The 23,350-nt window shown below is 36.4% G+C and overlaps 3 protein-coding genes across 5 annotated transcripts; 2 read left to right on the top strand and 1 right to left on the bottom strand.

Moving 5' to 3' along the window:
* Positions 1-1,039: 1,039 nt before the first annotated feature.
* LOC140819346 (anaphase-promoting complex subunit 8) lies at positions 1,040-6,092 on the top strand. Its single transcript, XM_073179388.1, has 5 exons — positions 1,040-1,344; positions 1,457-1,787; positions 4,184-5,434; positions 5,518-5,602; positions 5,686-6,092. Exons 1-4 carry the CDS (start codon positions 1,259-1,261, stop codon positions 5,587-5,589), a joined length of 1,740 nt encoding a protein of 579 aa, XP_073035489.1. The 5' UTR covers positions 1,040-1,258; the 3' UTR covers positions 5,590-5,602; positions 5,686-6,092.
* Positions 6,093-6,215: 123 nt separating this feature from the next.
* Positions 6,216-7,801, bottom strand: LOC140819347 (protein COFACTOR ASSEMBLY OF COMPLEX C SUBUNIT B CCB3, chloroplastic). Of its 3 annotated transcripts, none has more exons than XM_073179389.1 (2): positions 7,190-7,801; positions 6,216-6,683 (listed from the first exon to the last, which is right to left on the bottom strand). In XM_073179389.1, the coding sequence occupies exon 1, from the start codon at positions 7,747-7,749 to the stop codon at positions 7,201-7,203; it is 549 nt and encodes a 182-aa protein (XP_073035490.1). In that variant the 5' UTR covers positions 7,750-7,801; the 3' UTR covers positions 6,216-6,683; positions 7,190-7,200. The 3 variants fall into 3 exon arrangements, with proteins under 3 accessions (XP_073035490.1, XP_073035491.1, XP_073035492.1); XM_073179390.1 differs by having other exon boundaries at positions 6,222-6,573; XM_073179391.1 differs by lacking the exon at positions 6,216-6,683 and adding an exon at positions 6,806-6,822.
* A 2,409-nt stretch (positions 7,802-10,210) lies between these two features.
* LOC140818983 (uncharacterized) lies at positions 10,211-22,995 on the top strand. The gene is given in 17 exon segments (XM_073178955.1): positions 10,211-10,377; positions 11,643-12,154; positions 12,249-12,334; positions 12,811-12,965; positions 13,322-13,386; positions 13,548-13,742; positions 14,123-14,177; positions 14,727-14,930; positions 15,056-15,189; positions 15,431-15,620; positions 15,697-15,756; positions 15,831-16,097; positions 21,403-21,661; positions 21,734-21,924; positions 21,926-21,940; positions 22,055-22,105; positions 22,316-22,995. Coding segments are annotated over 16 exon segments (2,478 nt in total). The 5' UTR covers positions 10,211-10,377; positions 11,643-11,894; the 3' UTR covers positions 22,607-22,995.
* Positions 22,996-23,350: the final 355 nt, after the last annotated feature.

Below are 23,350 nucleotides of genomic sequence, written 5' to 3' on the forward strand. Positions count from 1 at the left end.
CATACGACCCATGAGACCGTCTCACTTGAGTTTTTATCTTACTTATTTATGCATTACTACAACAAAGTATAATGAATTTCAAATGACCTCATTATCTGGTGAATTTAAATTTTGTCATAATCAAATTAAAAATATTACGAAAACATATAATATATGAATTTGAAGTTTATAATCTCACGTTAAAAATACAAAAATACATTTAAAATTATCAATCCAAACACAATTTTATTTCAAATTGATTGTCCATCTGAAGCCAACCTCAAATCTAATGATTCGTGACAAATATCTCGAAATCCAGATTCGGCATATCAATTCAAGTTAACATTTTGAATATTTATGATAAATGTTAGAGCTGTCAAAATGAGCTAACTGGTCAGGCCAATCCGCAATCCATCACTTGGCGGCATGGGGTAGGCCGATCGGTCATTTGGACGGGTTGAGAAACATACCCATTTGACGAGATGGGATGAGCTCCGACCATATTAAGTTGGCTTGCATCCGACCATAATATGTTATTTGGTACGGTCGGACGGATCAATCCAACAAGCTCAACCTATTTTGACTGCTATGATCTATGTGCTTATATTTTGATTTTTTTTTTTCCATATTTGATACATTTTTTCAGCTCTATATTTTTGTATCGAAGAAAAAGGAAAATATTTTTATGTTTTTGTTAAAGATTTAAATTCAATACCTATTTGAGGTGAGACAAAAATTTGTGTGTGACGGTTTCATGGATCGTATTTTGTGAGACGACTCTCTTATTTGGATCATTAATAAAAAAATATTATTTTTTATGCTAAGAGTATTACTTTTTGGGCAAAAACTTGTGTGAGACGATCTCACGGGTTGAATTTGTGAGACGGATCTCTTATTTGAGTCATCCATGAAAAAGTATAATTTTGTATGCTAAGAATATTACTTTTATTGTGAATATGGTAGGTGATCCGTCTCACAGATTATTATAAATCTCGGTACGATTAGTTTGTCTCGTAAATAAAAATTTTTGATACATAACACAAATGACATATTCGATGAGGTGAAACCACCGCACAAGGCGGCGACGTCGATAGAATCCAACCCCTTCATTCTCCTTTACGTTCCGTCTCGAATTCAAATTTCACTATCTGAGCTTCACCTTTGAAACCCAACAACCTTCTTTTCACACGAAAAATAAATCTCTCCGAACACACGCATCGAGTGAGAGAAAGTAATGTGAAGAATTAAAACAGGACGGGAAGTGAAATTCTCCTGAACAATGTCCTCTAAAGAAACCTGCCGTACTGAGCTTCGCGCCGCCGTCCGCCACCTCAGTGACCGTGGCCTGTACACAGCTTCCAAATGGTAAAGATTTTAACCACTTGAAAAACCCATCTTTTTTCCATTAAAGGATTGTCCGATTAGTTAAAAGGCCCAGCCTTTTCTTTCTGGTTTTTATGATTCTTGATTTCTTCAGGGCAGCGGAGCAGTTGATGGGAATAGAACAAGACCCTTCTAAGCACACCCCGTCACATACCAGATTCCAGCGTGGCAGCTCCAGCATCCGTCGTCGCTTCCGCAGCACTAATGCGGGAGATTCATCGGCCACCCCTTCTGCCGGGATGTCATATGTTGCCACGCCGACAATGATGGGGATGGAAGAGTATGATTATGATCCGATTGACGGTGATATTTATCTGCTGGCAAAGTCTTACTTTGACTGCAAGGAGTATAGGAGGGCTGCTCATGTGCTACGAGATCAGACTGGAAAGAAAGCAGTATTCTTGCGCTTCTACTCTTTATATTTGGTTGGTTTCTGACTTAAATGTGGGATACATTTGTATTTCGATGTTGGTTTACATGTTGGCTGATTGAACTCTGGCTGTTGCTTGAACTAATGGTTCAAAACTTTTGGAAAATGAAGAAAATTGAATTATCCATGATACAATTCCTAATCTCTCAGATTTTGAGCAACTATTCTAGGGGTAGCTCATGAGTCATGACTGGTTTTCTAATGCTCGACCAATGAATCTCAAGGTTTAGTATTGTCAACTTGAGTGTGTTGTATTTCTTAATTTAGTATCCTTATGGGTCGATTTAGCCTATTCAGATCTTGCTATGAATTTGAGATGCTCTGGAAATGAATACTTGTCCTTTATCCCTTATTCTACTTCAATTTTAGCATCAACAGATGTTGAATAAAATTTAAGTGGAAGGGTAGTTTTGTTTCTTAGATTGTAGCAGAACGACACAACATATGCATTCGATTTTCTGAAAGTACCCTCCAGATGTTCTGGGTGTAGGTAGGACTGTTTGGCCGGTTAATGCTTAGGTTAAATGACTCGGCATTTAGATCCGTTTCTTTCTGTGCACATATGTGGTTTGTGGATCAGTATATCTCACGAGACTTTCAGTGGAATATCAGCCTTGCGATAATTTATTACATTTTTACTATTGAATCAGAAGAGGATTGAATATGTATGAATAGTGAAGATCTCTTCTGATTTGAGCATTTCATTGGGTTCCAAAATCATCACTTTGGATGAACTAATCAATTGTCTTCTGTAAAGCACAGGAATTTGACTTTTTGTCTGTTACTTATCTTTCCTGTGTGTAAGTAAGGAGGAGGTAACAAAGCTTTTATTGGAGCTACAGCAAGTAGTTCGAGACTTGTGCTTCATTTTGTGTCAATGGTTAGCGAACATGTATTTCTTCGAAGGTCCGCTTGAACATTTTGATTAATAGCTAAATACAAATAGACAAACATATGATTGAAGATTCACATGGAGAGGTATTAAAACTTTTGATTTTTGGACTCATATGATTAATGTTATACAAGGGTAGATAACAACATCAATCGTCTTATTGTGAATATTTGTGTACTTTTCGCTTATCTCGTTGCACATTCATGCTGCAGTAAACGCATATAACCAGCAACACTACTTGATGCAATATGAGTAGATAACAACATCAATCGTCTTATTGTGAATATTTGTGTACTTTTCGCTTATCTCGTTGCACATTCATGCTGCAGTAAACGCATATAGCCAGCAACACTACTTGATGCAATATGAGATTGTGTTAAAACCCTGAGAACATAGAATTCCGGGGGGAAAAAACTGGAAAGTGGGAACAAGAAATCCCCGTAAATTATGGCAAAAAAGTGCTAAACAAGAAGATTTTCAAAGGTACCTCAAAACAACTACTGTAAGTAGTGAGACCAAGAAAGCTCATTTCTATTTTAAAAACCAGAAGAGTTTTGCACGTAGGAATTTATGTGCAAGTTGCTCATGCGACTATCAATCAATGTCCCATATGGTTAGAATTAGCAATTCTTTGCATAAAAAAAAGATTATATGTAGATACTCATGCTCGGGGTGTTGAATTTTGACATCAGTACTCAAGCATTAAAATAGGATCCCATTTATGAAAAGGAAGGAACACAAACCCAGCCATAATATTTTGCTTTGGCACTCTTCGGTTTGTGCTCCTATTGATCAAAATGATCTGTGAGATTTGGGAAAAAGTAAATTCTTCTGGTTATTATGTGTTTAAGCAGAGGACCACTATCTTATATCTCTCTATCTTGCCCCCTCCCCCCCACCCTCCCACTCGTTCTTAATATGTATCTGTGCCCATCATAAATAAGTTTCTAACTCATGGCTGACTGGTGAAATTACAAGAAGTTCATTAATTGAAGTTGTCAGGCTTTAAAGAAGTTATGCATGTTTGATGAACATTGACTGTTAGATTTCTGATTCACCATGTAATAGCTCCGGTTATCCGAAATTTAAACAGTGGTGGCATGATCTTTTCTTTCTTTTTTTCCGAATTAAAGTGGTGGCATGATTTTGATTACATGTTTACTCAACATGGAGTAGAGGCATACAAAATGTTGATTGTTGCTATGAGATTTTAGCCGAGTAACAGGTATCTATTGTAACCCATGAACAGAAACAATTTGGAGCAAGCATATTGGCGTTTGGTGTTAGGTCTATTTCTCTATGTGATTCTAACCTGCATAATTATGATGGCAATTTCCAGCTGTTTGTGGTACTGGGCATTGCGTACAAGTGATCCTTTTTTCCCATTATTAAATGTGCATTTTGGCTTCATGAGCTGTATCATCTTACAAAAAGTTTCGCATATTCTATCTTCCACAAAGGCTTAATTAAATTTTATTCACTTCCTTTTCTTGATGAAGGCCGGAGAAAAACGAAAAGAAGAAGAGATGATAGAACTCGAGGGACCTTTGGGCAAGAGTGATGCTGTGAACCGAGAACTGCTTTCTCTTGAGAAAGAACTGTCAACACTGCATAAAAATGGAACAATTGATCCTTTTGGTCTCTATGTGTATGGACTTGTCCTCAAGGATAAAGGTAGTGAGAATATCGCTAGGTCTGTGCTTGCTGAGTCTGTGAATAACTACCCTTGGAACTGGAGTGCTTGGTCTGAGCTACAAGTCTTGTGTACCACAAGCGAGGCATTAAATAGTCTTAATCTCAATAATCACTGGATGAAGGACTTTTTCCTTGCCAGTGCTTACCAAGAACTCCGGATGCTTAACGAATCCTTGGCAAAGTATGAATATTTACAAGGAACATTCACTTGCAGCAATTACATCCAAGCCCAAATAGCTAAAGCTCAATATAATCTCAGGGAGTTCGAACAGGTGGAAATTATATTCGAAGAACTCTTAAGAAACGATCCTTATAGGATCGAAGATATGGATATGTATTCCAATGTGCTCTATGCCAAGGAATGTTTCTCTGCGTTGAGTTATCTAGCCCACCGTGTGTTCTTGACTGATAAATACCGACCTGAGTCATGCTGCATAATTGGGAACTATTACAGTTTGAAAGGGCAGCATGAAAAGTCGGTTGTGTATTTCCGTAGGGCTCTTAAACTGAATAAGAATTACTTATCAGCATGGACTCTTATGGGTCACGAGTACGTGGAGATGAAGAACACCTCAGCTGCAATTGATGCCTATCGAAGGGCAGTAGATATAAATTGTTGTGACTTTAGAGCTTGGTATGGATTAGGCCAAGCATATGAAATGATGGGAATGCCCTTTTATGCACTTCATTATTTTAAAAAATCAGTGTTCTTGCAGCCAAATGATTCTCGCTTGTGGATTGCAATGGCTCAGTGCTATGAAACCGAGCAACTTCATATGCTCGAAGAAGCCATCAAATGTTATAAACGAGCAGCGAATTGCAATGACAGGGAAGCCATTGCTCTCCACCAGTTGGCAAAGCTTCACTGTGAACTTGGACATACCGAAGAGGCGGCGTTTTATTACAAGAAGGATTTGGAGAGAATGGAGGCTGAAGAGAGGGAAGGGCCAAATATGGTCGAAGCATTGATGTTTCTTGCTCAACATTGTAAAAACCAGGAGAAATTTGATGAAGCGGAACTTTATTGTGCTCGTCTTCTTGACTATACTGGGCCAGTAAGTTATATTAGATTGTGTGCTTTATGTTACGTGGGTAGTGTGAATTGTGATTCTCATTGCACCATCGCTTCTGTGTGCAGGAGAAAGAGACTGCAAAGAATCTTCTTCGAGGAATAAGATACTCGAGGGAAGTCGAGCATTTCCCTCCTTAAATTACTTTAAGCGGTGAGGCTGCTTTGATGATTGTCAAATCCATGTGCTTGCAATTTATTTTCTACTATTTAATGATATTTTTTCTATATCAACAGATTTTAAATCTTTATCAGATGGAGTAACCTGATGTCCGCCCTTCCAGCTCAAACCATATCCTTCGTTTCTAACTCTGTCCGAGAGAATTTCATGAATCTGGAACCGAGGATATGAACCTGATGAGTACCAGATTGCCGGAACACATCAGAAAGCCAAGGACTTCACATACTTCATTCAACAGACAACAGTGGCGTCTCTATCAAATGTTGCTTTTGGTTCTCTTTCCGTATTAGTTTATTTGTGATATCGTTATTGTAAGACTGTAAACACTAGAATACACTGCCTTTCGAGGCCTGTGCTTTTGTCTGAAAAAATTCTCAATTTCTCCCATGGAAATGTACCATAAACCTTGAAGCATCCTTGTGTATTTGCTACCTATAATTATGTGCATCCTTTGAAAAATCTGTTTTTGTTTATTCCTAATTCTTAGATTTCTATATCAATACAATGCCATTGAAAAGATGTTGGCACTTGACACAAATCACAAATGAAACCTAAACCTGTTGCTTAGGCAAAACAACAAGCAGCACAGAATGCTCCAAAATTACTTCAAAATTTTCCATTAATGACTGCCTGGAATATCCTTGGACTTCATATCTTTTGTACAAATTTTTCTGCGTTCTTCTGTACTGAAGTGGCTATCTGGTTACACTTCAGCTTAACTAGTTAATTCTGTCAAACGGAATTCAAAAACTAATGTAGTCCTTGATGATCGTTCAACAAATAAAGGGGATCTCTAGGAAGCCATAGAGCTGGCGAAGCTGCTATTGTGTTCGAGCATGAAGCGACATTGAGGCACTGATGCCTAAGCTTCGTCACTCTGATTATTCTACGGAGACACGATTCCAGGAGTTAGCTGCAAAGGAAGGAGCTGAACCAAAATTTCGCTGCAATGTAAAGGACTTCGTTGTTGGAAGACATAGTTTTGGTAGCATCAAGTTCTTTGGGGAAAGATGTGAGAAAGCTTGATCTCCAATTGGACAAGGTCTCAATAAACCTGCCAAGGTGACACTTCTTTATTTTAAAAATACAGTGTTCTTGCAACCAAATGATTCTCGGTTGGCAGTGCTATGAAACTGAGCAGCTTCATATGCTCGAAGAAGCCATCAAATGATCTAAACCTCAAAGTAGTTCTTCTGGAATCCAATGAACAACAACGATTACTATAGCCTTCGCAGTGATTGAGCAATACAAAATCCAGTAGTAGTTGCCCGGGATGGGACTACGTAGCGATGCTTCGCGGATTGAGAATAACTAATTATAACTAGTGTTCTTGTCTAATGGCTACCTATTATTCTATGCATTTACTGAAAATTCTTGATTTTGTTTATCACTATGCTTAGATTTCTATATCAATGCTAGGCCATGGAAATCATCCTGATTTCATGCATAACTTGAAAAAAAAAAACAAAACAAAAGTTAACACAAAAGATATACGCAAGTAACAAAAGCACAACAAAGATAGCACAAAGTTCCATTCAAAATTGCACGTCGAGTACGCACCTAAATGAACTCTAAACCTGCTGTTGAGACAAGAGAACAAGAAGCCCCTGCGGGCCGACCAATATCTCACTAAGGAAACTGACCAATCCAAACCAGACAACGGGGGTGACATCAACTCCACCGAGAGGTGGAATCAACTTCCTTGTCTGAACAAGAAATGGCTCTGTCGGAGCATAAGCCACAACGTAAGGGAACTTCTCGACAGGCAACTTGGGATACCAAGACATGACTATCCTCAAAACGAACAGGAACCCGAATGCAGAGAAAAAAGGGCCCAAGAACCCAATTGCAAGCTTTGCTGTAGCAGGGTCCAAATCCATTAACACCAGTGTTTCCAGGAATGGAGGACGTGGAATCTTGGAGACTTCGTGTCCACTGATTACAGAGTCTATGGATAAGGTTGAAAAGGAGGAAAGAAGAGGGTGATTGCAGGGAGAAGATGAGGGTATTCCTAAAGAACATCGTGCTCTGTATTTGTGTGGAAATCTTGGGATCTGGTACCTTGTGGGAGGGGATTCCAGGATTCCGACAGCAGCGGTAGTAGATGGACAATACATCATCTGTTCAGGCTTAAATTCTAATATTGGAGACTCATATTCAGGTCGTGTTTAAATATTAATGTGGGCAATATGTCATTTAAATACGCATGTACATACTTTTTGTGGGTTCGGTCGACCCTACTCCTGCGGACAATGCGCGCAGAGATCGATCCAACGGCTCAGATTTTTCCGATTCAATTTTTTTTATAAAGAGGTGGGCCCGGATCACTCATGTGGAGTGATCTGGGGTTCATTGTCCATGTAGACACTGCCTGCACGGACAGAGTGAAACAAACCCTTTTGTGTAGATACTAGATATAATACACATACAAATATATATATATATATATATATATATATATACATACATATATATATATATATGATCTGAATAAATATTATTTTTATCCAAAATGAAATGTCTTTAATTTTTTTACAAAAACTTTTATAAAACATTTATAAGTCGATTTAGACACATTTGAAGGCAATTTTTATGTTACTTATTTAATCATTATTCATAGCTAATGTTACATATGCCATAGCTAAAAACATTTATGATCGAATATTATTTTTAATTGATAAATTTTACTTTGTAATAGGTTTCTAAAATTCATTGAGTCGATTGCTTGTAGTCTATTGCCCATTGAGTCAAAGTCTCGAATTTAAGATAATATATCATATTCGCAATCCGATTGTAACAAACCATTAACGCAACTCAAAGGAAAGTAAAGCCGAATCGAATTGTTTGCAAATAGTTCATTAAAATATTGGTTAAAGCTCGACTTTAACTTGACTTCAATGACAAACTACAGATCTAACAGCCAATTTCTTAAAAGTGGAGAAATATTTTTCAAACATACCGTACTGGATCGAGTTCAAACTCAATAAATATTCCATAAAATCGAACTTGTGAGTTCAACCTTCTAACTACTCAAATAAAGTTCGAGCCTGAAAATATACACTCAAACGAATACCAATTTGAGTTTATACATATCTTAAAAATACAATCAATCTATACATCGAGATGGTGGAATATCAGATTTCTTATTTTACTTAAATAATAAATTCAAAAATTGCATATTTATACTCAAAAAAGCTCATGTGAGACCTACTCTATGTCACATGAATAGATAGAAGTAGATATGAGTTTTGAGGTGTTCTTCTGCCTTCACAATTATAGCTTCATTGGAAAATAGATAGAAATTTTTATATTATACCTTATGCATAATATTATATAAATATGTATAATAGAGAAATATAGAGACAATAGTTTGAACTACCCTTCATAAATTTTTTTATGTTGAAATTAATCTTAGCTTAGAAAGTCATAGAATTTAAATATCTAAACTAGATTATTCAACATACCTCCTTTTTTTTTTTTTTTTTTTTTACTATAATGAAAATATGACATTAATCGAGGATGGGTTACAGACCCTATGATAGATATTAAGGTCACTTTTTAGCATGCGATGCAAGTTCAAAATCTAACTATAACAAACACTCCTCAAATTAAGAAAATAAGTATGTTATACAAGGTTTTTCTAATGTGATTTACCTGATTGACATGATGTGCAAGTTACAAAGTTCATCCCAAGAGTTTATCCAGTGTACACCTACGAGCAGTGCCTTCGGATTTCTCTATTGAAAAATGAATTTTGTCCCCATAATGTACCATGTTGGGAAAAATTGCAATTTTGGTTATGTAGGTTAATCTGTATTTTGCTTTAGTCGGGTAACTTGTTAATGTTTAATTTTCATCCACTAACTTGATTTTTTTTTTGTTTTGAGATTTTTCACCCAAAACCACTAAATTTATTAAATATTATTTATTTGGAACTGATATTCTCTTATATGGAGCATGTAGCAAGAATAAAATTTATATTGTACTCATTAAATTATATCTAAATAAAAATGGCAAAAACTTGTATGAGACGGTCTCACGGGTTGTATCTTGTGAGACATATATCTTATTTGGGTCATCCATGAAAAATTATTATTTTTTATGCGAAGAGTATTACTTTTTATTGTGAATATCGGTAAGGTTGATCCGTCTCACATATAAAGATTCGTGAGACCGTATCACAAGAGACCTACTCAATAAAAATAAAGAGAAACAACAAGTTTTTTCCTCTCATTTTGAAATATCAGGTGTCGTTTTGCTTTGTTTTCTCCTTTATTTTTATTTCGAAGTATGTAATACGAATTTATTCTCCTTACACGAACTACGTAGACTAACATCGATGTAAGATAAAAAAAATATTCGAAAGAATTAGCGATTTTTTTGACCAAAAAATGACAAACAAAAAAAATTCAAATTAGGGAATGAAAGCACATTTCGACAAATTATATAAATAAAATGTAAATTGATCAAATTAAAAGTCTAAAATTACCATTTTTTACTAAGTTACCTAATAATAAACAGTATCCAAAATATTATTTTTTATTTGTTTTATATATATAATGTATAATAATATAATTAAATTCCGTGTCTTCCCCTGTCCTTTGCTCTATCCCGCCGCTAATTGCCGTTTCCTTTCCCACGCCGTCGCTGTCTCCACGAGATTAACGATCAAGTTTACCAGCCGTCGAGTTGACTGACACTGCCAATTGACCGCTCGATTTTGGGTGAACTGAAACCCCAATTTCCAGGTTTAGCATCTTATTTCCAAGACCCCGATACTACATTAATGGACGGGGATACAATGCCCCTGTGAATATCTATGTATTTCTCGCGATAGGGTTTTGTCTGTGTTCTGATATTCTTATTTGAGTTTTTTGCCGCTCATGGATTAGTTTGTTCATTCCAATTTATAATTTTTCTTCGTGTGGATTTTTTGGGTTTTGTATAAAATTCCTTTCTTTGATGAAATTAAATGGATATTGGGCTTATTATGTATGATTCAAAGCGGTAGTCTTGTTTCATTGTGGTTTTAGGTTTTCCGAGTGTTTATCTTTTGGAGAAACTTAAGTTCATTTAAGTCCTTAAATGCGTATTCTTCGAGGAGTCACAGTTAGAGGAGAAGTAAAATCATATTATAAAAGAAAATTATATGTTTATTAGGATTATTATCGAAGTGTAATTTATCAATGAAGATGTACAATGCTATTTGAAACTCAAATTATCAAAGATTCTACTGGCTCGGATGCTAAAAAAAGACTGTCTTTGTAGAAATATGAGTGCGCGTTTTTCCTTATTTCTTTCCTTCCTTTTTTTTGTTTGTGGGACAGCTTACAAACTTGAGATCTTGGCAATATTTCCAGGGTTATTCTGCTTGGCAACAATAAGAGAGTAGTGGTTTGAAGCTTAATTGTATAAAAATTTGATTTAAACTTTGAACTCTTTAAATTCTGCCACCCTATAGATGACGATTATTTTTCAGAAAAGCAAAAGTTATTTCATCCTCATGATTTTTGTTTATGGAGGCATTATTAATGATGCAATGCTCTTGGGAAAAGCAACCTGAAATCTTGTAATGTGTCAGCTTGTACTATATTTTTCTGATTGTTTGTAATTCAGCCCTGCTTTTTATTGGAACTACTATTCAGTTCTTTCCCGGTTGTTTTTGAAAAATTTAATATTGGAGATTATAATGTATATATCAATATGTTTCGAAGTCCCAATTTAAATTGAAAGTTTTGAAGTCTTCTTGCAAGCGTATTGAAATATCATATTTGTGTCAAAATTTTCCAATGTTCCGTCCCAGTTCAGATGTTTGGCGAAAAGCTCTGAAATCTGGATTTTACTGATTTTTTATTATTCATTCTATTCATTTTCTGTGATGCCTGTTTCCTGACGGCTAATTGACTAAGTACCTGAACAGTGTCATCGACTCATTGCTGCCTTGCAAATATCAAATTAGATATTAATCATCTTTCATATTCTTGATTATGATTAATGGTATTTCATGTTGTAGAACTTCTTTGGTGCAAGGGTTGGTGTTTGCATGGGATCTATTTCTACCAGAAAGTTTTCCTGAACAATTTCTCAAATCAATTCCCGCAAGTATTCTTCACCAGTGCCTAAATCAATCCCAAAATTTCCATGCTGTCAAAATTTTGCAATCCCTCTTCCTTAAAAGCTGAACCTGGTTTGATTAAAGATTAATGTTTTTGGCCCGAGGAATTGGAGGGATGCAAATTATAAGTGTGAAGAGGATTCATCATAAATGTCATTGTTACTTCAACGTCTCAAATGGTTTGTTACTGGTTTTAATAAATCAGCATCTTTGAATCCCAAGCGCTTGAACAGTGCTGATGTAAAGCCTTTCCCCCTTGTACACTTGCCTGAGCAACAAAATAAACAATCAGCGAAGCCGAACAATCTCAAGCCTAACAGTGAAAATTTTAAACTACCAATGCTGGAGGCTGTTTATGAGGTTGCTGTTTATATTCATCGGTTTCACAACCTCGATTTATTTCAGCAAGGGTAAGTGTAATATTAGTTTTGTTACCATTCGATTGAGTGTGCTTGCTGTGTTGGTTGAACATGTGCGTTCCCTTCATATTTATTTGTTTATTAGATGGTATCAAATTCGCATTACGATGAGATGGGAAGATAGTGAACATGGTTCTCTGGGAACTCCAGCAAGAGTTGTTCAATATGAAGGTAATTATCCTTGAACTTGTTCATTTGTCCAAGACTCAAAAGCCTATTTGTTAAGTTGTACCATTATCCTGCTATTTGTTGTTCTGCTAACCATTATTGTTCCAAATTATGAAATTGGATAAAAAGAAAAAAGCAGCACATTATTTCCCAACAAAGGGATCTATTGTACACAAACTCATTTTGATGCTTGTCGTTTCCTATTGCAACCCTATTCACTCGATGCTGAGACCACAGACAAATATCTGGCCAGATAGTGTCATTTTTCATTCTGAGTGCTGCCAGTATATTGTTTCCTGAATTAACTTTCACACCTCGTGGAAGTAGATATTTTTAACCATCCCACACTTCTTGCTTTATTTGCTTGTCGTTTCTCTCTCAGAAGCTTTTTCAACCAGAGTTGTAATGTTAACTGATCACCTATTCTTTTGCATGTCTAAGAGTTGAAGAGACTTATGAATTTTCAGTTTTATGAACAGCTCCTGATGTGGGATCTGAAGATGTGTATGGAGTCTGGAGAATTGATGACACTGACCACAGCTTTTCAACACAGCCTTTTCGAATCAGATACGCTAGGCAGGATATTCTTTTGTCAATGATGGTCTCTTTTAACTTATCTCTTAGCAGTCTTGAGGTAATTGTTATCCTTTCTGCTAGTATTTTCATGCAGCACATTGTTTATGTAAAGAATTTGCCTATTTCTGAATCAAACTCATAGGAATTGATCCTTTGAGCGGACGATGAAAATTAAGTAAGAATCAATGCATTTACATATGCTAGTAGCAAATACACGCGTTGCAGGTGCATATAACTTAGGTGTTGGGTAGAACATGTAAACTGCTGAAGGTCCTTTCTGGTATAGCTTTTTAAGAGATTGACTTGGGAAAGCAGAATGCCTGCTTTTATTTTTGTTTGAACACAAACATAAATTCAAGTTCGAGTGAGTACGTGTATTTTTCCTGCCAACTTAATAGATATTTTTATTGTCAGGGTCCATCCTCATCTGCTGTTATTCTGAAGTTCGAACTTTTGTACTCTCCTGTGTTGGAGAACAGGTAAACCTGATAAAATTCTTGTTTATGGTGGTGTTCATATGATAATGTTCTTCTTAATGTACTCTATTTTTTGTTTTCCACTTTCTCTAGTGGGTCAGTATATCAAAAGTTCAGTATATTTCATGTTCTTGATTGTAGTAATTTTATTTAAACATTTGCAGGTACAATATTCAGGCTTGTTTGGACTCATGCCCTGCTGCCATACATGAATTTCGACTCCCTCCTAAAGCACTTTTGGGGTTGCATGCTTATTGCCCAGTTCATTTTGATGCTTTTCATGCTGCATTAGTTGATGTAAGTGTGCATGGCTGCCTGCTGAAAAATGGGGTTTACACTTCCTCGCTGAAGGTACCCAGGTTTGTTACAATTTCCATTTTTTGAGGTTAAATTTTGAATAGTTGGAAGATACTGAAGAGTACACATATAACACAAGATCCACGTACCTCTACCAAGGAGGCTTGCATCCACGAGAAAGGTGCTCCAAGTATTATAATTCTTATTAATACCTCTTGGTTCCTATACAATCATCAATGAGAAAATACATTGGGGATAGATATGGTAGGAAATCCGACATAGATCACAATAAGATCAACTCGGGTTAGTTTTGCTTATGATGATATCAATATTGATTGTGATACAAGTGATTATTGTTTTATCAATTGTTTATCATTATTTTTATTGTTTTTATCTTTTGTTTTCTAAATGTATTTCATTGAAGTTGTTTTGTGTCTTTCAGTGACCCTCGAGCTAATGAAGAAGATATTATTGGAGAGAATGATAAGTCCAAGCATGTATGTATCTTCTGGGCTCTCTGTTTTGCTGGAAATTCTACTTGGCTCCTCAAAAATTGGATAATTTATTGTTGAATTTTTTATTCGCTTATTTTTCCCATCACACATCAGGCTTCTTTTTCATTGTCCTCGATAGTTCATTAATTTGAAATAAGTACAACTGTTGATATGATGTATGATTATATCATGTGTCTATTATATCATGTGTCATGAGCCTAAATCTGATGTGTTTTAGCGCTAAACATACAATTATCGGACAGATAGTGGCTTCATTTATATCTCCATGATTAATAGCATTAAACATACAATTATCGGACTTAGATAGTGGCTTCATTTATATGTTCATGATCAATTCTATATGTGGATGCTTCTGATAACTTGCGATCTAGATGATTCATTATCTAATTCTGTTGTATTTTTGTTTCACATCTAGATACAAAGTTTTTTTGTAATATTTTGGGTTGCCTTGGAAGTCGGAACCATCCTCAATTTCTACTACCTTGCATTTGTTGGTGTTGGTGAGTTGTTGATGTTTCGTTTTTTTAACAGGTTATGCTTGTTAAAGCATTATCAAGTGCCCGTGACATACTAACAGAAGAGTTTCAAAAGATCAGCAATGCTATTAATCAACCAATTGATATAAAACATATTACTTCTAATGAGTTGTTTGGTTTCACTCCAACATCAGATTCGACAATGGCCGGTGCTGAAGTTTTAACAGTAGTTTCAAGTAAACATGGCAAAGTATCTGAGGTGCTTTGTTCATCTTGCCGATTCATTTTGTTGCTTTGGTTTTCCTTTTGTGCCTATTAATTTTTTTTCGTATTTTGTTTTCTTCTGTAACCTTGTCAAGAATGGTGCTTTTATTCCTTGAACAGAAACCAAATGGTGAAGTTGATATTCAGACCGATGTTTTTCTCCATTCATTATCTGAGGATAAACTACTGAGGGTATTTGATTCCATCGGCAATCAATTGTTCTACTTATGGAGTATATTTTTGAACTTTCACAGGTTTGTTTTTGTCCTCTGATCTTTTTCTAACAACATGGATGCATCTTTGTGATATTCTTGTTTCTATGTTTGTCTTCAATTTTTTGTCTTTATCATGGCTCTCCTCCCTCTCACCCTTAGTTAGAGTGCTTATTGAAAGATATAAGAGCTATTCTATTTTGAAGAATGCTCTTGAAATTTTTTATCTATCTGATTCACCTTGTGATTTTTTAGAGGTAGTACTGATACTTTTCTTTTTCAGGGCTAACATAAAGAAGATTCTTGAATTTCTTCGTAACAAGTGGGCCAGTGATCGGAAAGCTGAATGGTCAATCTGGATGGTTTACACTAAGGTCGAGATGCCTCACCAGTATATTAGCAGTGTGGTAGATGAATCCTCTTATAATGTATTACGTGGTAAAGCACCAGTTTTACGGAAGATAACTATCGATGTAATCGCCCCAACACTTTTAGTCGATTTTCAGATCATTTTTTTTAACTAGCTATTTAAATCAGTTTTTTGTGCAGCCTGCAAATACTGCAGCTATGAGAGCGGAGCTTCATAGGCGAAGTATTGCACAAATGAGGGTGAGTTCTCCTAGACATTGCCAGATAGTTTCCCTTTAGTTTCCTAAACTTGAGCTGGTACTGCTCCTCTGCAGATCAACAATCGGTCTATTCAAGATATGCATATATTTGGAGATCCATCACGCATCCCTATTGTCATAGTTGAACGAGTTGTTAGTGCACCTTTACGTTCAACAAGTGGAAATTCTTATTTCAGTCAACTGGAACAGAAAGATACAAATAGCTTGATTGGTGGGTTTGGGCCTGACCATACTGACAAATTATCGAATGCTGGTAATGCCACCAGCATTCGCCAAAATGGTCGGACTCTGAAGATCGTAATATTTGTCCATGGCTTCCAGGCATGTCCTATTTTGCCTATAAGATATATATGTTTATTATGTCACGACTTGCTATTTGCTTTTCCGCTTGAAATTTGTGCTCTAATGTGTTCACTCAACTTTTATGAAGTTGTGATAGATACTTGATTCTCCCAAGAATTAACACAAAAAAAGACGGTACGAGAGACTCATTTTCAAAACTCAGCATGATTGTTACTTCGTTTGTCGGCGCCTTAAATTTCTTAGACTATGTGTGGAGAAAAGAGAAACAAAATAAGTTAATTGTACCAGATTATTGAGAATATCTTGTTCCTACTGTGTAGATAATAATAAAGGAAAATCAATATTCTGTAGCGTAAATTAGGATTGATGGTTGTGTATATAATGAGGCACTTTGTATCATAATGAGGATAAGAACAATATTATTCATACCACTAAGACAATGTTCTTCACTTTTATGTGCATATCTTCCAAGTATTCTTTCTGTTCACATGGTATCAGAGCCGTAAGCATTTGATAACGCTGTGTCTGGAAAAAAATTGACGCCCTTGATTCCCGGTGAAGAGGCAACCAACCGCGTTTGGGCAAAAAATCCGACATCTAACTGACCCTGAACAAGAGAGATAATGTCTGGGTCAAAAGAAGAACTGAGTTCGGAAGTCCATAGAGACGTTGTGGGCCGGGAATCACAAGACCTGTACCCTAATGGGCTTGAACACTCATCGATCCAGCTCACCATTAATAAATCAAATGGAAAAATTTTCTGGAATGGGCCCAATCTGTTAAATTGGTAATGGTGAAGGCTAGGATACTTGACAGGAGAAACGAAGGAAGAAGAGAAGACATATTAAAGTGGAACTCATAGAAGTTTGACCATTGAACCTTCATAGGGAAAACCTACTGCAAAGGACGTTTGGGATGCTATGAGGGAGACATTCTGATTCGGAGAATTCCTCCCATATTTTTGAGCTAAAAACAAGGTCGGGGAATTCCAAGCATGGGGAAAGAAATGTAATCGATTGTTACAATGAGACGTGAGCACTATGGTGGGAACTAGACTTGTGTTATGAATAATCTTGGGAATGCAAGAATGACAATATAAAATACCAAAAGCGCATGGAAAATGATCGTGTATATGTGTTTCTTGCTGGACTAAATTGAGAGTTTGATGATAGTCGTGGCAGAATTCTGGGGAAGAAACCCCTTCTATCCCTTGCGAATTTTTTGCAGAAGTAAGAAGAAAAGAGGGTAGACGTCGCGTAATGTTGAGTGGAAAGCCTGTGCCTGCAATTGAAGTGTCAGCCTTGGCGTCCAAAAACACAACCAACTACCTGCAGCCTAGACAATTGCAGAAAGGGTGAAAGAATCAAGTGTGAGCACTTTCATAAACTGAATCACACACAGGAGACTTGCTAGGAACTGCATGGCAAACCACAAAATTGGAAGCCGATGTTTCCAAAGCTAAAGGGCCGAGAGTTTATAGCAAATCAAACTGAATATGGAGAAGAAACTAGGCTACCTCTTGAACACCTGCTTTTAGTAAAGAAAAATTAGACCAATTTTTTACACTTTCACAGTTCTCAAAACCCACTTCTGTGTCATCCTCTAGTACATTAGCCCAACAAGGTCACGTCTTCCAACATAGAGCCTTACATATATCTATCTTATTTGATGATATATAGATAATAGATTCAGGAGCAATCGACCACGTGACATGTTCATCTAGATTATTTTTATCTATACCCCATGTGAAGGAAACAAAAAAATCAAGATAGCTGATGGCTTTTTATCCTCAATTGCAGGAAAATGATCCATCACTATTTCAAAAAAATTGATTGTGCACAACATTCTCCATGTCCCCAATCTTTCTTATAGCTTACCGTCAATCGGCCAGTTAACTAGAGAACTTAACTGTTGTGATAAATTCTCACAAATTTGCGTAAATTTCAGAATTCGGACTTGGGGGTGATGATCCACCTACTACTTTGAGAAGTCTGACTCACATAAACAAGCCCAACAATCCATCATTGAACCAAATCCAAGTACCAATGATATAATGTTAAGGCATCCTAGATTAGGACACCCTAAGTTTGTCATATTTGATATACTTGATGACTCGTGTCGATGGATATAACTTTCTTTGAGTCTCAAGCCAGTTTTACTCCTCTTCAGGGGGAAACATACTTGATGACTCGTTTCTTAGCTTTGATTCTCTTAATAGAAGCCCTTCTGATGTCATAAAAATGAGTCTAGAGCCACCAGCAAAAACACCATAGTTAGGTTCGACCATTGAGAGTGACACTGCAACAAGGAGTGACAATGAGCGCCTGTTTGGTCAAGTCTACGCGAGAAGACAACCTCAGAGCGGGAAAGATCCAATGATCCCACACAACCATGAGTCAGAACCGAGAAAAGAATCTGATGTCACAATTCCTCGAAGTCCAGGTAATGGATCTGAGCCATCTCTAGATCTCCCCATCGCCCTTAGAAAGGGCATTAGATCATGTACTCGTCATCCTTTATCTAACCATGTATCCTACAAGAATATTTCTAAGTCCTATTCCAGCTTTATCTCCCAGTTACACAATATGGATGTTCTTAAGTCTATACAAGAGTTTCTAACTGTTCCACGAAGAAGGCTGTTCTTGAGAAAATGCACGCCTTAAAAAAGAATGAAACATGGGAGATAGTTTCGTTGCCAAGAGGAAAGCAAACAGTAGGCTGCAAATGGATATTCAACGTGAAACTCAACTGTGATGGGTCACTAGAGCGATATAAAGCCAGACTTGTTGCAAAGGGATTCACGCAAACATAAGAGATTGATTATCAAGAAACTTTTCCTCATGTGGCAAATCTGATTAGTAGAATCTTACTCTCTTTAACTGCGAACCTGGATTGACACCTACACCAATTGGATGTAAAAAATGCTTTTCAATGGAGAATTGGAAGAGGAAGTATATATGAATGCTCCCCTTGGTTTTGAGGATCAATTTGGAAGAAGAATTTGCAAATTAAAAGAGTCACTACAGGGACTAGAACAATCCCCACGAGCAAGGTTTGAAATTTTTTCCAGGTCGGTAAAAAAACAAGGCCATACTCGGGGTCCGGGGACAATCAGATCACACAATGTTTGTGAAGCTAACCCATGTGGCGGTCCTAATTGTGTTTGTTGATGACATAATTTTAACATGAAGCAATAGTGAAATAACAAGATTGAAATGAAGTCTTGCATCAGAGTTTGAGGTCAAGGACTTCAGTACCTTGCGTTATTTCCTGGAAATGGAAGTTGTCAGATGGAAAAATAGTATATCTGTCTCACAGAGAAAGTATATCGTGGATCTACTTGAAGAAACTAGGATGAGTGGATGCAGACTAGTGATACTCCTATAGATCCAAGCTTGAAATTGGGAAATGTGATTGAAGGAACTCATGTTGATACGAGGAGATATACACGATTGGTGGGAAAATTAATTTATCTTTCTAACACACGACCTGATATTGCCTTCGCAGTGAGTATGGTGAGCCAATTCATGCTTGCCTTATGAGGAAAATTTGGAAGATGTCTACAAAATCTTGAGATACTTAAAGAACACTCGAGGAAAGGATTACTATTCAAGAAGAGTGATTAGTGGAGTAATTTACAGACTCTTATTGGGCTGGACCAACCACAGACAAAAGATCAACTTCAGGGTACTGAACTTTTTTGTGGGAAAACCTAGTCACTTTGAGGAGTAAAAAACAAAATGTTGTAGTGAGGAGTAGTGCTGAAGATGAATCAAGCTATCTTGAATGGAGTTTTTGGATTACTATGGCTTAATATGGTCCTTGAAGAATTGAAAATAGAAGTAGAAAAGCCTATGTAGCTATTCTTTGACAACAAGTCAGATATCTGTCTCACAGAGAAAGTATGTCCTGTATCTACTTGAAGAAACTGAGATGAGTGGATGCAGACTAGTGATATTCTTATAGATCCAAACTTGAAATTGGGAAATGTGATCGAAGGAACTCATGTTCATACAGGGAGATATATACGATTGGTGGGAAAATTAATTTATCTTTCTAATACACGACCTGATATTGCCTTCGCAGTGGGTATGGTGAGCCAATTAATGCACTCGCCTTATGAGGAAAACTTGGAAGAAGTCTACAAAATCTTGAGATGCTTAAAGAACACTCCAGGGAAAGGATTACTATTCAAGAAGAGTGATTAGTGGAGTAATTTACAGACGCTTATTGGGCTGGATCAACCACAGACAAAAGATCAACTTCAGGGTACTGAACTCTTTTTTGGGAAAACTGGTCACTTGGAGGAGTAAAAAACAAAATGTTGTAGCGAGGAGTAGTGCTGAAGCTGAATCAAGCCATGGTGAATGGAGTTTTTGGATTACTATGGCTTAATATGGTCCTTGAAGAATTGAAAATAGAAGTAGAAAAGCCTATGTAACTGTTCTTTGACAACAAGTCAGCTATTAGCATTGCAAATAATCTAGCTCGGCTCGACATAACCAAGCATATTGAGATTGACACACAAGGAAAAGTTAGAAAGTAGGGTGATATGCATGCCTTTCTTACGTTTGAGCAACAGATTGCAGATTGTTTAACCAAAGGACACTTTTCGACCAAAGTTTGAAGAATTCACAAGTTGGGCATGATTGATATATTTGCACCAACTTGAGGGGATTGTGGATAAAAAAAAAAAAGAAGTTAATTTGGCAAGATTTTTTGAGAATATCTTGTTCCTATTGTGTAGAAAATAATTAAGGAAAATCAACGTAAATTAGGATTGCTAGTTGTGTATATAATGCTGCACTTTGTATCATAATGAGTAATAAGAACAATATTATTCATACCACTGAGACAATGTTCTTCACTCTTATGAAACATATCTACCTAGTATTCTGTCTATTCACACTATGTTTATTTGCTCGGAAATGGCATTTAAATTAGGAATCTGGTTGCTTGACATTTAATTTGTGTTTTCCATGATATCTTGGATTTAAGAGAAGGAAGCTGTAAAACTAAGAATCATTTGGGATCAAGCACCCTAATTTTATTGTATTATTTTTATTTATATATAAAATTATTGTATGTGTGTAGGGCAAGTAACTGTATCGATATACATGTTAATATGCATCTGTAGGTTAGATATTAGATTTGCTTATTACCATAACGAGTCGATATGAAAATTTCCTATAATGCACTGAATGGTAGATTCCAGAATCTGGTTTTCTTGTGACAAACATACGTTCCTTGGGATTGAGGATTTTAGATTCTATTTTCTAGAGTTCTATTATTAATTGGTTGGAAAGATTCATACTATTTGCAGGGACATCATCTGGATTTACGGCTCGTCAGAAATCAGTGGCTTCTAATAGACCCAAAGGCCGAGTTTCTTATGTCAGAGATTAATGAGGAGAAAACATCTGGAGATTTTAGAGAAATGGGACAAAGGCTTGCACAAGAAGTCGTATCTTTTATAAAAAAGAAGATGGATAAGGTGTCTAGATCTGGAGTCTTAAGAACCATCAAGCTTAGTTTTGTTGGACATTCCATTGGAAACATCATATTGAGAACTGCGCTATCAGGTTTAACTCTGGCTCAAAAGACCAGTACCTTATCGTAATGCTCATTGCTGATTGTCATATTTACTCGTGCAGAGACCATTATGGAACCTTATTTGAGATACCTGCATACGTATCTTTCTGTCTCTGGCCCACATCTTGGTTATCTTTATAGTTCGAACTCTTTATTTAATGGGGGTTTGTGGCTCTTGAAGAAGCTCAAGGGCACACAGTGCATTCATCAACTGACTTTTACTGACGATCCTGATCTCCAAAACACCTTCTTAGTACAAACTCTGCAAGGTACTGGTTGAGCTCTTACTTTCCACATTTACATCTTTTAGTTGCCATTTGACAGATTGTCCTATCATTTTAAGTTTGGGCTAAAGGTTCGTAATTCTCTGTCTTGTTTCTCAGCAAAAGACCTTGGAAAACTTCAAAAGCATTATTCTGTTGTCTTCACCGCAGGTTAGTTCACATCCTACTTAATCAAGTTCGTTATTGCCTATTGGATCCTTGGTAACGTATTTGAGAAAAAAACCTATCCGGGGACCGTGTTTTAAACTTTAACAAACCAGATTCTTATATTGGCATTGCCAATCATTCCGCAATTTTTGTATTTCCGAAACCACATTTTTCACAGTACAGATAACAATCCGGCTTATTACATGTTTGTAGGATGGCTATGTTCCATACCATTCAGCTAGGATTGAAATGTGCCCTGCATCTTCAGGAGACTACTCCAAAAAGGGCAAAATCTTCCTGGAGATGCTGAACGATTGCTTGGACCAAATACGAGCCCCATCTTCTGAGCACCGTGTCTTCATGCGTTGTGACGTCAACTTCGACATCTCTCTCCAAGGACGGAACTTGAATACCATAATTGGACGCGCTGCTCATATTGAGTTCTTGGAGACTGACATCTTTGCAAGGTTTATAATGTGGTCGTTCCCTGATTTGTTTATTTGATCACACGGTTCATAATAAAAACACACTCGAACAATGGAGCCTGTACTCGGTACCATCCGACCTCCAATTTTTACTACGAGGGACGAAAGTACCTATTGATCTTGGGATGGCGCGCGACTCCTGGGCGTAAGTTACATAATCCCATATACTGGTGGCTATGGACGACGTGCAGGTCCGGGCAACAGAGTCGGCCTCTGATGTAAATTATTTGCTGCTTGCTGGTTGAGGTAGACGAGCTTCCATTTATATGGCAGGCAATGAAATTTTTTATCTTATATCTAAGCATGATATATGATCACTTAATTGAGATAAAATTTCTATGATTAATCACACATATGGATTATGGTACTGTTAATTTAATGTAAAGCTTCGCAGTTCTTGGGATTATCCATTCTTTTTTTATATAACTTTGTTTTAGAAATTTTTTATGCAGGAACATAGTTTCGAATTCTTTTCTTTTTGCACGTTCAATTGTTGTAACTAGGTTCTACATAATTTGCTTAATTTCAAAGAAAATAAAATTTAGTGAATCAATGGATCTATATTTGAAAATAGTTGATTAAAAATAATATTTTTTCATAAATTAGATTGAGTTCAAAAAGACTTTTGTGATCTCAAATAATTGAATCTGAGTACTATATATGTCTATATATATTTATATCATCGATTCAAACTAGCTTTTTATATGAGACAAAAATTTATGTGAGACGATCTCACATGTCGTATTTTGTGAGATTAATATCT

This window comes from Primulina eburnea, chromosome 18 (genome assembly GCF_022965805.1).
Source record: "Primulina eburnea isolate SZY01 chromosome 18, ASM2296580v1, whole genome shotgun sequence".
In the NCBI taxonomy this organism is placed as follows: Eukaryota; Viridiplantae; Streptophyta; class Magnoliopsida; order Lamiales; family Gesneriaceae; genus Primulina; species Primulina eburnea.